General features: G+C 66.8%; 2 protein-coding genes and 1 long non-coding RNA gene across 5 annotated transcripts; 2 read left to right on the top strand and 1 right to left on the bottom strand.

Moving 5' to 3' along the window:
- The first annotated feature begins 359 nt into the window (after positions 1–359).
- On the top strand, positions 360–3,336 carry ANKRD39 (ankyrin repeat domain 39). Its single transcript, XM_005279273.5, has 4 exons — positions 360–596; positions 1,158–1,264; positions 2,358–2,561; positions 3,043–3,336. The coding sequence occupies exons 1-4, from the start codon at positions 503–505 to the stop codon at positions 3,184–3,186; spliced, it is 549 nt and encodes a 182-aa protein (XP_005279330.2). The 5' UTR covers positions 360–502; the 3' UTR covers positions 3,187–3,336.
- A 1,208-nt stretch (positions 3,337–4,544) lies between these two features.
- On the bottom strand, positions 4,545–6,130 carry LOC135981531 (uncharacterized). The gene is made up of 2 exons (XR_010598583.1): positions 4,859–6,130; positions 4,545–4,783 (listed from the first exon to the last, which is right to left on the bottom strand). It is a non-coding gene; the product is annotated as an uncharacterized LOC135981531 (long non-coding RNA).
- On the top strand, positions 5,593–15,357 carry ANKRD23 (ankyrin repeat domain 23). 3 transcript variants are annotated; one of them, XM_024110487.3, is made up of 9 exons: positions 5,594–5,702; positions 7,593–7,748; positions 8,365–8,493; positions 8,823–8,930; positions 11,036–11,134; positions 11,377–11,475; positions 12,047–12,145; positions 12,529–12,627; positions 13,164–15,357. In XM_024110487.3, exons 1-9 carry the CDS (start codon positions 5,676–5,678, stop codon positions 13,263–13,265), a joined length of 918 nt encoding a protein of 305 aa, XP_023966255.1. In that variant the 5' UTR covers positions 5,594–5,675; the 3' UTR covers positions 13,266–15,357. The 3 variants fall into 3 exon arrangements, with proteins under 3 accessions (XP_065440381.1, XP_023966255.1, XP_042715261.2); XM_065584309.1 differs by lacking the exon at positions 12,529–12,627 and having other exon boundaries at positions 5,593–5,702; XM_042859327.2 differs by lacking the exons at positions 5,594–5,702; positions 13,164–15,357 and having other exon boundaries at positions 7,407–7,748; positions 12,529–12,801.
- The last annotated feature ends 209 nt before the right edge of the window (positions 15,358–15,566 follow it).

Here is a 15,566-nt window from a genome sequence, read left to right on the forward strand (position 1 = left end):
GGCAGATCCCATCCTCCAATGCAGACTATCCCAGCACACTCCCCTGTCAGCATTCACAGACCACAGTGAGAACAGGCCCAGTTCGTCACATGTGCCCAGCGCAGAGCTGCCCAGCCGCAGGCGAGGCCTGAACGCCCCCTTGATGCAGCGTGTCCGGCCGGCCGGGCTCAGCCTGGGCGAAGGCGCCCGGGGCCTGGCACCGCTGGGCTGGCAACCCAGGCACGGCCGAGGGGGAGCCCGTGGGAGGAGCCTGGCCTGGCTGTGCCCCCCGCACCCTGCGCTTCGGGCGCCCCCTGGCGGCTCCGCGCTGCCAGCGCGCCCGGGGAACCGGCCGGGGGGCGGGATCTCGGCGCCCAGCGGGAGCCCGGGGCCGGTCAAACGCGGGTCGGCCCGCGCCAGCCGGAACCGGAACCGGGGAACTGAAAACGGGTTTGCGCGAAGCCCAGGGCGCCGTTGGCCGGCGTGGGGCTGAGACTGGGCCCCCCCCGGGGATCGGGCCCGCATGGCCTCCTCGGGCCGCCCCGGCTCCTGCTGCTCCCACGGGCCGGCCGTGCCCGGCGTGCACCAGACCGCGGCGGAGATGGACTTCGAGAGAGGTACCGGGGTGGGGAGCAGGGACCCGGCCTGCCCCCCCCCCCTCCCCGCCCCTGGCAGCGGGGCTGTTCCGCCCCCGGGCGCTTGTCCCTGGGGGCCCTGGAGCGAGCAGCGGGAGATCGCCCCGGGGGGAGGGATGGAGCCCGGCTGGGGGGCCATGGGGGGGGGGGCGCTGCCCCGGGAGGGGGGGTGGAGCCCGGCTGGGGGGCCATGGGGGGGGCGCTGCCCCGGGGGGAGGGATGGAGCCCGGCTGGGGGGCCATAGGGGGGGGGGGCGCTGCCCCGGGGGGAGGGATGGAGCCCGGCTGGGGGGCCATGGGGGGGGCGCTGCGCCGGGGGGAGGGATGGAGCCCGGCTGGGGGGCCATGGGGGGGGGCGCTGCCCCGGGGGGAGGGATGGAGCCCGGCTGGGGGGTCATGGGGGGGGGGGCGCTGCCCCGGGAGGGAGGGTGGATCCCGGCTGGGGGGTCATGGGGGGGGCGTAGCGGCTCCAAGCGGCTGGCGGGGACTGGGGGGAAGCTGCCCGCCTCCCCCACGCCGGGCCCCAGCTCTCGCCTCTCTCTAGGGGTCTGGTCGGCTGCCCTGGATGGGGACCTGGGGCGAGTCCGGAAGCTGCTGGTGGAGAAGCGGGTGGATCCCAGCGAGCCCGACCTGGCCGGCTACACCGCCCTGGTGAGTGCCTGGGTCCGGGGACGGGTCGTGCCTCGGTCGGCCTCCAGGGGGCGCAGCTAAGTGGCCCCCCGGAGAGCTGTGTCCTGGGGCTGGGGACTCCCTGGGGCACCTGCTGCAGGGTGACAGTGACCCGAGTGTGCTGGGTCTCAGTTCCCTGTGGGCAGATGCCTTCATGGTAGGAGCTGCTCTCCGGAGGGTCCTGACCAGCCCCGAGCTCGCAGCCTCAGCGGAGCGGCCCCAGGGTCAATGTGTCGCCCTGGGGCAGGGTGAGACCATGGTGGGAGGGGGTACGGGGTGAGCACCAGTGGGGCCGGGGCTGGACTCGCGTGGAAAGCTGCGGCCCCATAACCACCCTGTCAGTCAGACTCACCCAGGTGCATGGGAAGGGGCATGAGGGCACCGGGCACTTGGGGGAGGAGGGTTCTCAGCAGCAGGTGCCCCTGGTGCCAGCTGGCTGGGTTCAAAGGGGAGAGTGAGATGGGATCCAGCCTTGTGATCTCGTTGCCTGACCCCCATCCACCTATGCCAGTTCAGATAGAGAGGGGATTGACTCCAGGCAGCTGACCTGGCACGTGTCTGTGTGCGGGCGCTCTTAAATCCGTGTCCATCTGCCTGAGCGCAGGTCCAAGGAGAACCCCCGGGGCTGGGCCCACGCAGGCCACGGCTCGCACCCATTGAGCTAAATCTGCTCTCCCCGGTGTGACGTCTGCGTGTAGACAAGGCCTGAGATTTAATGAACTGGCTGAGGGCTTGGCTGGGAGATCTCGTGGTGGAGGACTGGTTGGATTCCCTAGGGGATGCTGTTCCCCTGGGGGAGAGCGAGCGAGCGTTACCTACCCAAGGCCTCAATGCTGTGTGCCAATTCCCTGCATGGTGCTAAAATGCCATGACTTGGGTGGGGTATTAAATGGAGGTTCTTAAACAGCTAGATCCCCTGGAAACTTGTTTTGTGAGCTGGGCTATGTCCCTCCCCAGAGCCAGCTGCAGTTCAGCATCCTTGGGCCGGGTGTGCAGTGGGCTTTGAGGCGTGGGGGGCAGAAGGACCTGTGCGCAGAGGCGGCTCCTGAGGCACCCTCTTCCCTGTGTTTCAAAGCACTATGCCAGCCGCAATGGGCACGGCGCCGTCTGCCAGTTCCTGCTGCAGAGTGGGGCCCGGTGCAACGCCCAGACCCACGGCGGGGCCACTGCCCTGCACCGAGCCAGCTACTGCGGCCACGTGGACGTGGCCAGGCTGCTGCTGGCCCATGGAGCCGACCCCGGCATCGCGGATGACGACGGCATGACAAGTTTGCATAAGGTGCAGTACTGGGGCCCCTCCCTCCACTGTCCCCGTGTCCTTCCCTGTTGCTGGTGGGGGTCTCAGTGCACACTGCTGCCCCCTGCAGGTAGACCTGTCCCAGCAGGTGTCGCTCGCCCTCTGCTGGCTGGAGCAGACAATGCCACCCCGTTCCTGCATCCGGGAAAGTTCTGCTTTAGCTCCTGTTCGCAGAGCAGCGGGCTGCAGTTCTGTTCCCCGGGCCCCAGGGCCGAGGTGGTTCGATTGGAGGCTGTGGGCGAGGGGGCTGCAGAGTCAGTGCCCTGTCCTGCACCCCAGCTGGGCCCTGGTCCTCCCCTTTGCTGAGAGGAGACGTCTCCTTCCTCCCTGTGCATCCTGGTCTAGCGAATACTCTCCTAGGGTCTGTGCCGTACTCTGCCCCCCGCCCCCTGGGAGCGTGCCACCCATCCCCCCACCCCACGGGAGCATGCCCCCCACCCTCACTCCTGCTCTCCTTTCGCAGGCTGCCGAGGGAGGCCACCGTGAGCTCTGTGAGCTCTTGCTGCAGCACAGCCCGGGACTGAAGGGCATCCAGGACAGAAGGGCCAGGAGAGCATGTGACCTGGTCCCCAGCAGCGGTGCCTTGCGGGACCTCCTGGAGACCTGAGAGCAGCGGGTGGGGGGGTGGCCCTGTGCCAGGATGCGCTGGGCTTTGTCTCCCCCTCTTGGCCTGCGGCGGGATTGCAGCACCCTGGGCTCTGAGCTTGCAGCCCTGGGGTGATCTGGGCGCATGCCCCACTGGGTGGCTGCTCTGGGGAGCCTGCTGCAGCGGCGGGAGAGGGAAACGGGCAGAGTTGGGCAGGGAAAAGGAAGGAGTCACTATAAACCCTGTTCCGGTGTCACTGACTGGCGGGAGCCCACCCAGGGGCTGAGATCAAGGGGACTCCAGCGACACTGCAGGACACCAGGGTTCCTGGGTTCCCAGCCTGCATTGCTGGGGTCCCCATTCAGGGGCTCCCAATGTGCTGACCTGGCCTCCACAGGCAGGGAAGAGGCTGCTGGCTCCGCGCTCAGGCAGCTGCAGTGGCTGGTGGCGGGGTGGCACTGTGGGGGGCAGGGGTCTGTGCCCAGCCCTCTGCATGGGCCAGGCACCACTGCCCAGGGCCACATGTCTGGCAGGAAACTGAGGCAGCCATATTGGTTGTGGGCATTGCCCAGAGCTATTGGTCTCCGCTGGGAAGGCAGAGGCACTAGCTACGCGCGACCGGTGTGGCCTGGTCCGGTTTGCTCGCCACCACAGACCCCACCCGGCAGGGCTGCAGGCTCCCAACCCCTGGGAGGAGGAGTCTGGCTGGGGTGAAGGCCAGTGGCCTGCTCTGTGCCCAGAGCAGAGGGCAGCATGGTGTCCTCTGCTGGGATTTCTGGCCTGGTGAAGGCTGCCAGGGGCTCCTCTCTGGTAACCCTGAGCTGGAGGGAGAAGCGGGGAGGGGGGATAGGATGTCCCCTGTCGCAGGGCTATTTCAGTCCTTGGCACTGAGCTGGGGAACTGGAGCCCCCAAGGATCTGGTGACAGGATGTCGGACGTTAGCACCATTAACTCTTCCCTGCCTAGTCCCCTGCCCTGTCTGTGGGCTGGTGGTCCCGGCTGCTAGGGGCTGGTCTCTGGGGTCCGGCAGGGCGTGTCTGCCCTCTGCTGGGGAAGAGGGGTTAGTGCCCACCCCAGCCCTGTGTTGCCCCCTCAACTATCCACTTGCTGTTCTGCCCAGCCCCCGCTGCAAGCCCTGTGAGCCTATTTCTGGCAGGAAGCAGGGTGGGGGTGGGATCCTACCCTCCCCACTTGCCCATAGCTGGATTGGAGGGAAGTCCAGACCCCTCCCCATCTATTGCACAGTGATCTGGCTGGGGATGGGGTGGCTTCTTCTATGCCTCCCTTACATGCTAAAGGGACCCCCCCATCACCATAGGCCCACAGAAAGCCACCCCTCCCACCCATCCCCAGTGCTAAGCAGAGGTTTTTTTTGGGGGGGGGGGAGGGGGGACTGCCCCACCCTGTCTCCCAGGGAGGGTCCAGCAGAGTCCCCCCAAGCTGGGATCAGTGGACGCTGCATGGGGAGGCGCAGGGGCTGGAACGTGGATGCTGGCCTCAGTGATGGCCAGCAGCATCACAGGCAGTGGGGCCAGCACTGCTCTATGGGGGAGAGTGCCCCCTGCTGCATGCCTGCCCTGCTCCCCACAGCACAGCGCCCCCTAGTGCCAGCACCGACCTACAGGGGAGAGCGCCCCCTGCTGTGCGCCTGCCCTGCTCCCCCAGCACAGCGCCCCCTAGTGCCAGCACTGACCTACAGGGGAAAGTGCCCCTTGCTGCATGCCTGCCCTGCTGCCTGCAGCACAGCGCCCCCTAGGGACACACTAGGGCCAGCACTGATTGGTCAGATCCCTGCTGAGCCCCCCACTCCTTGCAGTGTATAGTGTCCTTGGGAGGTGCCCTGTTTCTGGGGGGCAGGGGACATGCTCGCAGAGCATAAATTCATAATAAATCCCTCACAAACTGCCCGTCCTTTTTTTGTACAAACTCGCCCTGACTCCCCTACCCAGAGAGGGGAGCAGTATGGGGCAGGGACTGTCTCTGTTCTGTGCCTGCGCAGCGCCTGGCACGGGGGCGGGCCAGGGCTGGGCACGTCAGCTGGTCCCCAGGCCCATCTCCCTGGGGCTGAGGCCGAGGGGCAGCGTGGCGGGGGGTTACCTGTCAGACTAGCCCGGGTGGGGAGCTGGGTTCTAGTCCTGCCTCGGCCAGGCCTTTGCCCCAGCTCTGTGCCTCAGTGTCCCCGCTGAGGAGGGGGCTGGTGGCTGCCGACTCTGACGCTAGAAGGGCCCAGGGGTGTTCGTGAGGCTCTCCGGGAAGGGTTGTCCGGTCGGGGCACCCCATGGCAGAGCCCTGTGGGACCCCCACCGCCTCCTGCGCGCTGGGGCCGGTTGGCCCAGGCCGGCGCTGCCCGTGTCCCGCTGCTGGCCGCTCAGGGGGAGCCCGGGGCGGAGCCGGGCGGGTCGCTGGGGCCGGAGCAGGGGGTGGGGGCGGACCCGACCCTGGGCCGCTGGGATAAAAGCAGCGGGGTGGGGCGGGCCGGCCGCGGGCGCGGGCGCCGGAGCGGGCGGATCATGGAGCTCATCAGCGTCCAGCAGCTGGTGAGCGGGGGGTGCCCCGGCTTGCGGCGGGGCCAAGGGGCGGCGGAGCGCAGCGCCCGGGGCACCCTCCTGTGCGGGGCAGCGGGACGGAGTCCGCGGGGGACGCTGCGGAGCCCTTGGGTCCCGCGGGCTCTCGCTGGCGGCCCTGTCCAGCGCGGCTGCCGCGCTCCACCCCAGAGGTGGCTGCATGGGCAGAAGCCCTGGCCGCGGGGAGGGCGCAGCGGGCCGAGGCTGGGTACAGGGCGGTCCCCGCTGGACTCTCCTTAGGTCGGGGGAGGGGGCCTCTGGATTGACCCCGTGTCCGATGGGGGGGCTGGTTATGGGGCAAATGTCTGCTCCCAGCAGCCCAGCCCCCCCCGGAGAGCGCCACGGCCTGGTCTCCAGGGCGCTGGGCTGTCGCTTCGCTGGGCCCCGATCCAGGCCGGGGGCCCCCCCGGGCTGTCGCCCCTCATTGCGGTGAGGTGGCAAGTGGGTTCCCCTCCCCGCTGTTGGGGCTGGGTTTGTGGAGATGTAGCTGAGGGGGGATGCAGGGAACTGTGCCAGGGAGCTGTCCCCCCTCCGGGTCACCCCCTGCCCCTGTGCTCTCCTCAGGTGTCCCTACACGGTGGGTCTGGTGGGATCCCCTTTGCGCCTTCCCACTCGTGTGGGGCTGGGGCATGGCTAACGCGCCAGGGCTGGTGTTCGGTGCCGCGGGGTCTGTTTGGGCGGCCCCTGGGCTGGTCCCTCTGAGCTGCGCCAAGGCCGCTGTGCGACTGAGTTGTTGCTTTGTAGGTGCTTGCCCTGGTCTCCCCAGGGTGGGCTGGGTGCCCCCTGCTGCCCCTGGCACTCTGCAGCCCCTGGCCCTGCAGGCTTGTTGGCACTTGTTTGCCCTTGGGCAGCATCCGCCACACGTGATGTTTATTTCATGCTGGGCCCACCAGCCCCTGGGGGGGGGGTATAAATAGGGGCTGACGCTGGCCAGGGCCGGGACAGGTGCACGGCCCTCCAGGGCAGCAAGGCACGGCCGGAATGCCAGCCGCAGCCAGCAGGACGCCTGGGCAGCAGTGACGGGAGATGGCAGAGCAGGAACTAGACACCCCCCTTCCCCTGGGCGTATGGGGCCCAGCCAGTGCCACCTGGGCTGGGGAGGCCGAGCCAGCCAGGGAGAGAGTGATCCAGGGAGAGCCGTGCACAGCCCAGGGTCAGGCCTGCTAAGGGCCCAACCTGGGAATGTCCCGTTCCCACTCCCACTTGGCAGAGCTAGGAGTGACAGGGTTCATGGGGAGCTGGGCAGAGCACTTCCAGCCTCCTTCCCAGCGCCCAGCTCTGCCACTGACCCGCTATGACCCCGGGCAGGTCCCTACCCTGCTCCGTGTCTGTTTCCCAGCTGTAGAGATGGCCTGGCCTCGCAACACCCCCAGAGTTTTAATTCATGTTCCGTGCCCCCTGAGCCAGCCAGTCTCCATCCTGGGGCCAGATGGGAGCCAGCACCCCCCAGAGGGGAAAGGCCCCGCATCCCATTCCCCACCCCCCTGAGTCAGCCAGTTCAAGCCCTGGGGCTGGAGCCAGTGCCCCCCCAGAGGGGAAAGGCCCCATGTCCCATTCCCCACCCACCCTAGGGCCGAATGAGAGATACTGCCCCTGGACGGGAAAGCCCCTGTCTCCCATTCCCTGTCCCCTGAGCCAGCCAGTCCCCACCCTGGGGTTAGATGGGAGCCAGTGCCCCCTAGGCGGTAAAGGTCCCAGGTCCCATTCCCTGCCCCCATGAGCCAGCCAGTCCCTGCCCTGGGGGTGGATCGGAGCTGGTGCCCCCCAGAGGGGAAAGGCCCCATGTCCCATGGGGATGCTCCATCTCCTACATTTCATGCCCTGGCTGCACCCTCTACCTTTCCTGCCCCTCCTTCTCCCCAGGTAAGTGGCGACAGGTATGAGGGGAAGGTGCGGGCCTTCGAGGTGCTGGCGAGGGGAGCAGCGCAGGAGCCCGAGGGCTGGCGGCATGGCGTGGCCAGGGTCCGGGATGCCGTCAGCGAGGAGAAGCAGAAGGTGAAGGAAGAGAAGAGGAAGAAGGTGAACAGCTGGCCCCTGGCAGGGTGGGGTGGGCGCATCTCCTGCTCCAGGGGGCAGGATCCTATAGGATCCATAGTGTCTTTCCCCAGTCCTGGTGTCGGTCCTCTTGGCAGAGCCTTTCTAGCTCTTTTAACTCTGTGCTTGCTTGTCCTGCTCTGTGAAGGGCAGAATGGCATTTGGTGCCCCTCACTCCCGACCTGCAGCCCCTATTACCCCGGCCCTGGCCTCCCTCACCCCCATCTCTGCTGGAGCCCCTCACTTCCAAACTGCAGCCCCTGCAGTCCCAGCCCCGGGCTCCTGTTCAGCGGAGAGCACTGTAGTATTCAGCAGTGGTCTCCCTAGGCTGGTGGAACCAGGTGTCGGGGATTCTAGCTCTCCCCTGTCCCCCCCTCGTCCTAGAATCTGACCCCCTTGAACTGGCTCTGTGCCAGGAGCTCAGATGGGCCTAGATGACTCTGGGGGGACCCTGAGTGCCCCGGTTCCTGTCCCGTGCTCAGGACAAACCCAGCTGGGTGAGTCATGGCCCCAGCTCCTGTCCGCTCTCCTGGGCGGCTGGTGCCGGCTCCAGGCACTGCTGGCTCTGCCCTGACCTGCTCTCTGCCCTCCCCCCGGCCAGCTTGAGACGTTCGACAGCACCCGTGTGCGGCTGGAGAGTCTCCAAGACCTGGAGGCGATCGTGAGGCTGCGGAAGCACAAGAGGAGCCGGAAGAGGGTCCGCCCCAAGGAGCCCGAGCCGGCTGTGCCGGTGAGCAATGCCCCTGCTGCCCAGCCCAGGATGGGAGCCTGGCCACAGGGGGCTCAGGTCACTCAGTCCCAGCCAGCTGGACTAGTCCGGAGCCAGGAACCCCCTGCTCTGGCCCCCTCAGTGGTGGCTGGGCCACAGCTCCCAGGGGATTCACAGCCCGCCCTCCTGTGGCACACCGAGCGGGTAGGCCCAGCGGTGCCAGCCCACATGCAGGCTGGGGCTGCCCTTGGGGGGAACGGGGAAGATGCTGGCAAGATGCTCTGAGCCAGTTGGGCAGTGTCCCTGGGGGGGGCACTGCCCGGGCACTCACCCCTCCCTGTCCGCCCTAGGCTGAGCCTGTGGACGCTGCCCGGTTCCTGCAGGCGGTGCTGGAGAACCAGGTTCCCATGATTGACAAGTACCTGGCAGACGGTGGGGACCCCGATGCTCACGACCAGGTGTGTGTGTGGGGGGGTCTGGGGCTTTAACCCAGGAGGTGCATTCGGCAAAGTTGGTTATCATCACAAGCCCAGCCTGCCGGTGAGCCGCTCCGGGTGCCATGGGACATCCCCTGGTTAGGCTGATGCTCTGTGGCCGGGGGGACCCAGCTGTAGCCTTTGACCGGGCGCCCCCAGCAGAATGCTCCTTGGGCAGGGTGTGTACAGCCTGCCACGGGGTGGGGGTGGGGACCAGGGATCTAGCACCTGGAGCGTGTGTGTGTGTGTGGGGAGGTGGGGTGTCACAGACTCACAGATCATGCCCACTCTTGGCCCCATGCGGTCCGTGGGGGGTGCCCCTTTCGGTGAGACAGCCCTTCTCGGGGTCCACTCTCTCTTGGGGTCAGGCCCCTCCACCTCCTGGAGCTGCACCTCTCGGAGCCTTAGCACGTCTGTTTCTCGCCGTGGGCCCCCTCAGGGAGTCCACTCGCTTTGGACCCCAGGGGCCTCCACCCCCCCCACCCCGAAGGGGTTGATGCAACCCTGTTCTCTAGACCGGAGTGACTCTCAGCCAGCATAAATCAGGAGGGTTTATTGAGCGTCTGAACACAGCACAGGAAACCCTCTGACCCTCACGCCTGGCCTCCTTCAGCCCAGCACATCCCAGTCTCCCCTGCATCCAGGTGGGCTCTGCCTGCTCCCCCTCTCCAGCCCCGAGTCCCCCTGCTCCCAGCTGGGCATCTGATATCACTGGCCCCAGGCCCCGCCTCTGTCCATTGTCTTCTTTCCAGGTAAACAGGGTCCTCTGGGCCTCCTCTGCTCTCCGCCCCCCTGGCTGGTTAGGTCATGGGGTCCTCTCTTCGCAGCCTATTGTCCTCCCACTGGCCAGAACTGGCTGCGACTCCTGAGCTGGGTCTCCGGTGAGGGTCGTCAGGTCACCAGTCGCCGGGTGTCCCTCCTCCAGGCCATTGGCTGGGGTCCCAAGTTCCCTCTCCGGTCCTCTGTAACAACAAACTCCCTCTCCCCTCACCTCGTTAAACCAGTAACGCCCAGGGGCACTGAGTCCCACTCCTTCTGCGTACAAACCATTGGAAAACCACGAAAAGATAAGAAAATCTCCCACTTTGTCACGGGGGATCTAGAGCCTCTGGGGGGGTCATAGAGCTTAAGGGCAGATGGGACCAGCTCACCCAGTCTGACCCTCTGTATATCCCAGGCCACCAGCACCCACACACCCAACAACCAAAGCCCCAGCCCTCAGGAGCCCAGGCTGGCATGTGCCCCAGGACTGAGGTGCCCAGTGCCCCGCAGTGGCAGGGATGATGAAGAGACGCACCCAGACAACCTGGCAAGGGACCCACCCCCCACACTGCAGAGGAAGTTGACAAGCCCCCAAGGTCTCTGCGTCTGACCTGGGGGAAACAGGCCCCCAGCGAGACCTGGGGTGTGAGCCAGACCCGGCCAGCCACGCGCCTGAGACAGAGAGAGCTCGGTGCCACCAGAGCCCAGCCCTCCCCACTGGCCATCTCCAGCTGGGGCTGTCCCCGTTTAACCTCCCAGAATACACTGTGTGTGGGGGGGGGGAGGGATCTCTTCCTGACCCTGGCAGTGGCCAGCTGAAACCCTGAAGCACGAGCTTTAGGAACATGGGACTTCAACCAGCCCAGCCCCCGATGGGCTCAAACACCCCAGCGAACGGACGCCCCCTCTCGACTGTTTGTCCTGCGCTCGCTTCAAACTAGTGATGGCGTTTGGCCAGCAATGCTCATGGGGGGCTGTTCCAGAGCCCAAGCCCTCCGGCGTCTCGAACCTGCTGGCGTGTGCATGGGGGCACAGGCCCCCAGCGAGACCTGGGGTGTGAGCCAGACCCAGCCAGCCACGCCCCTGAGACAGCGAGAACTTGGTGTTACCAGAGCCCCGCCCTCTCCACTGGCCACTGGCATGGGGGGGAGGGGATCAGCACCTGGAGTGTGTGCGCGTGTGTGTGTGTACGTGTGTGTGGGGGGGTGGATCTAGCACCCGGAGTGTGTAGGGGGGGACTAGCAGAGCGGGGCGGGGGCAGCGGGGATCTAGTGCTGAGGGGGGGCGGGTTGTCTGTTATCGGGTAACCTGGGTCTCTGCTGCAGTTCAGGTGCACGGCGCTGCACTGGGCCTGCCTCCGGGGCCATGCAGAGATCGTGGACAAGCTGCTGGCGGCTGGAGCCAAGCTGGAGCCCAGGGACATGGTGAGCAAGCGAGCGTCTGGTGCCCACTGACCTGTCCTCCTCCCCCTGCCGGTTCCCATGGCCAGGGTGCACGGTGCGGTCAGAGCCCCCTGGGTCCTGCTCTGAGAGTCATTCCCAAGGGCTGGCAAACCTAGAGACCCTCCCAGGCGCGGTGACCTGGGGCCCAGAGTCTGTTCCCCCAAGCAGCCCCGTGCTGTGGTCCCCGGGAGCTCAGCGCCTGACTCTGCCTTCGCTCTGCCCAGCTGGAGGCCACGCCTATGCTCTGGGCCTGCCGCGGGGGGCACCTGGACATTCTCCAACGCCTGCTGGACAGAGGAGCCAAGATCTCCACGCGGGACAAGGTGAGTAGCTGGGGCTGGCAGCCAAGTGGGGGCAGCACCGGGGCCTCTGCCATGGCCGGGAGAGCTCCTGCTCCCTGGGCTGCGTGGCTGAGGGGTCCCTCTGGGTACTCTGCTGGGGGGTGGGTTTCCCTGGGGCTCTGCCCCTCACCCACTGATGGGGCAGGCTCCTTCCCTGCTCTCTGGGTCCCGTTTTGATGCCAGCCTTGGATCTCACTCTGCGCCCAGCCACCTTCCCTACATCACTCCATCCACACACCTCTATTTCCTGTCACTTCCTGTCCTAAACTGGGTGTGCTGTAGAGGTGAGATGGATCAGTGGGGAGAGGGGCTCCCGCCCCAGGCCTGGGCTCTGTTGCTTGGGCCCCTCCCTCCTGGCGCTGGTTGGGGCCTGGTCCGAGCTCCCTGCCCAAACATGCTGTGGGCAGCTGGGGACCCTGGGGAGGGTGTGGTGCTGGCAGCTGGGTATTGGGGGCTGTGGGGGAGGGGTGAACGCCCCATGGTGGGAGGCCATCTCCTGGCGGGGCGGTTTCCAGGGGTGCTGCCATGGTAACAGGCCTTTGTTCCCCGGCAGCTGAGGAGCACGGCGCTGCACGTGGCTGTCCGGACAGGGCACTGTGACTGCGCCGAGCGCCTGATCGCCTGTGGAGCCGAGATTGATGCACAGGACAAGGTAGCACCCGGGGCCTGAGCCCCTAGCCTCGCTCCACGGGGGCGCTGTCCGGAGCCATGAGGGGGGGGCCCTGGCTGATGCTGCAGGGTCCAGGGGGCAGGCTTGTACCCTGGGCTGGCCGGCTGGGTGCTGCGCGGGTCCCCAGAGCCAGCCACATTGCAGCAGGGCTGTGCATGGGCAGGGGAGGGGGCAGTGCCAGGCATGGGCCCTTGTCCGATGAGCTGCCCGTGCTTTTGGCTGGCAGGAGGGGGACACACCCATTCACGACGCCATCCGGCTGGGCCGCTTCACCACATTGCAGCAGGGCTGTGCATGGGCAGGGGAGGGGGCAGTGCCAGGCATGGGCCCTTGTCCGATGAGCTGCCCGTGCCTTTGGCTGGCAGGAGGGGGACACGCCCATTCACGACGCCATCCGGCTGGGCCGCTTCAAGGCTGTGAAGACCCTGCTGATGTATGGTGCCAACCTCAGCGTCCGGAACCAGGTGGGCACCATGTGGGGCTCCCCCAGGGGCAGCTCAGGAGGGCAGGGGCTGCTCCCCCTGTCCAGCCAGGGGGCTTGTAGCCAATGGTACAAGACATCCAACCCTAGGGGCTTGGACTCCTGGGTTCTGTCCCAGCTCTGGGAGGGGAGTGGGGGCTAGTCGGTCGCAGCAGTGGGGGCTGGGAGCCCGGACTTCTGGGTTGTATCCCAGCTCTGGGACCGTGGCTAGGAGCTCGTGGTCAGATATGGGACGAGTATTGTGAGCCCTGCTCAAGCTCCTCGGCCCGGTTGTTCCTACTCCAACTGGAGTCTTGGCTGATTGCAGGAGCCCCAGGGGAGAGCTCCCCACATGCTGCCTCCAGGCCTGCCCCATGCTCTCTGCAAAGCCCTGCCCTGCCCTGCCCAGCCCAGCGGGCTCTGCCCCCTCCCTGGACTGCTTGAATAGAGTGCGCGCTGGCTTCACGGCGGCCGTCCTGGCCTAGTGCCAGGGAAGGGGCTCGTGCCCAGCGGCAGCCTAACAGAGTCTGCTCCCCGCAGGAAGCCCTGCGACCCGTGGACCTGGTGAAGGACTGGCAGAGGGGCATCCGGCAAACCTTGCAGGCGTGTGCCGACCAGCAGCGCCCCCCTCGGCCGCACTGACGCAGCAGGACCAGCGTTCAATCCCCTCCCCCACTACTGACCACTGAGGGGGTCTGGGCCCTGCCGTGAGCCACCTCAGTGCCCTCTGCAGGCCGTGCTCATCCCTACATGGCTCCCATGTCTGGCCAGGGGATAGGGCCACCCGTCTCTGGAGGGCTCGTGGGGTGGGGGGAGGGCGGTGAGGTTTGAGCCGGACGCTCCCCTATTCCTGCTTGTATGGGGATGTGTCCCTTTCCCTGGAGCTGCCCCTTGGCCAGGTGAGGTCCTTGCCATCCCTTGGGGAAACTGAGGTATGGAGGGGCTAAGACTTGCCCATGGCCACACAGCCAGTTAGTGGGAGAGCTGGAGATGAACCCAGGAGTCCTGCTGTTTTGCCCAGCCCCACTCCAACCACTAGGAGGCACCATCTCCCCATGGCCCGCATCACAAGGAGAGGAACTGCCCTGGGGGTCTGAGCGGACCCCCTCCCCCTTCTGGGCCCTGGCCTGGCCCCCTCCCACTTCTGGGCAGGCAAGCCCTGCGGCCTTCCCGAGGCCATGCTGGAAGGAACACTGCTGCCCCCCAGGGGTAGGCACCTGTTGCACCCCAGGGTTAGCTGGGGGGGCGGGGCTGACTGCAGGGAGAGGCTGAGCCAGCCCTGGGGGTAGAAAATGGGGCAGTGAGACGGGTCAGCAGGGCCCAGGCCAGCGCAGGTTCCTGGCTGCTGGAGGCAGGCGGCTTTCCTGGCCTGGCCTCGGCCGTCTCACGGTCACTCTGTGCCCTGGGCTGCCCCCTAAGGGTGTGCAGGCCTGGCCCCCAACCCCCTGGCTGGCAGGGCCTGGTGCCTGAGGGGCTCCTGCTGCTGCTCCCCCCCAGCCCCTCACCTCTGCCCATGGCCAAGAGGGCAGCTGCACCCAGCCTCCTGTAGCTGTGAGCGCAGCCCCTGCCTTACCCTTGGCCTCCAGCAGCCTGGCTGTGCCAGCTCCCAGCCATACGTGTCCCCTGGGCTCAGGCAGTGGGTAACAGCAGCAGGGTAGGAGATGGCTAACAGCTGGGGGGAGAGGTGCCCTCTCACAGCCTGGCACAGGACAGGCACAGCCCCCTCTGTTCCCCCAGTCCCCGGGAGCGCTGCTGGCCCCGGAGGAGGTGAGCTGGTTGAGCCGCCTGTGGAGATAGGGAGACTAGAGCCCAAGGAACAGGGGACCCTCCAGCCAGTTAGCCTGGAGCCAGCCAGCACCCACCGGCAACACACTGAGTCTGCCCTGACCCCAGCCTGGTTCTGGCTCTTCCCTAAGTCCTAGGGGGAAGGTGCCCAGGCTGAGGGACATGGTCCTGCTTCTCTGCTGCTGGCCTTGGGTGAGTCCTGTCCCCTGCCTCAGTTTCCCTATGTGTAAAATGGGGCTAACAGTGAATGGAGCCAGCTTCTGAGTTCATGCCCAGCCCATTGGGCAGCTCTCAGAGCCGCAGGCTGCCACCTCAGCACTGCAGGTCAGGCTGAGACCATGTGGGTTGCAACGGACATATTTAATGTGCCCAGGAAGCTGCTGCGGCTGGAGTATGGCCCCTGGGCCCCCTCTTACACACGCTGGCACGGGCAGCACTTCTCCCCCGCCAGAACTGCTACCTGGGTGCTAATGGAGCTGGATGGACCCACGCTCTGGGGCAGCCGGCCTAGGAGAGTGCCTGCAACGCTGGCATAGCGCAGACTTGGTACAGGGCTGCCCTCCCTCCCCCCCGGCCTGGCACCAGTGCCCTTTGAATGCTGGCCTTAGCAGGGCCCCCGGCAGGTAGAGGCTCTAGCTCCCTGCTGGGAGGGTAAGGAACTCTGTGCCCAGGGCTGGGGGGGTGAGGTTAGAGGAGACACTCCCTGCACCCCTGCCCTGGCTCCTGCCTGGGACTACAGCTCCCAGTGCCAGTCACTGCCTGAAGCGGCCCCACCTGTGCCCCAATACTGCTGGGATGGGCACAGGCCAGAGCAGGCACAAGTGCACAAGGCGGCAGCAGGTACAGCCGGGAATCTGCCCTAGCCGCAGCCCCCAGCTCCCTGCAGAGTGGGCTCCAGGCCTGCGGGTACCCGGCCCCTAGGCAATTGAATAAAGCTCCCTTCCAAGCAGCGGCAGTGCCATGTTCTGTATCCACCCTTGCTACCCAGGCGCCGTGCCAGGGCAACAGAGGGGTGTGAGCGCTGGCCTCCTGGCTGCACTATGTGGGGCAGACGGGGGGCTGGATCACAGCTTGGTTGGATCACACCAGGTCTTTTAGGAAGAAGGCAGCTTAGAAGGGGGAGGGGCACCTGGCTCACAGTCCCTCCCTTCTCCACAC

The sequence above is a fragment of the Chrysemys picta genome, chromosome 2 (genome assembly GCF_011386835.1).
Source record: "Chrysemys picta bellii isolate R12L10 chromosome 2, ASM1138683v2, whole genome shotgun sequence".
Lineage (NCBI taxonomy): Eukaryota > Metazoa > Chordata > Testudines > Emydidae > Chrysemys > Chrysemys picta.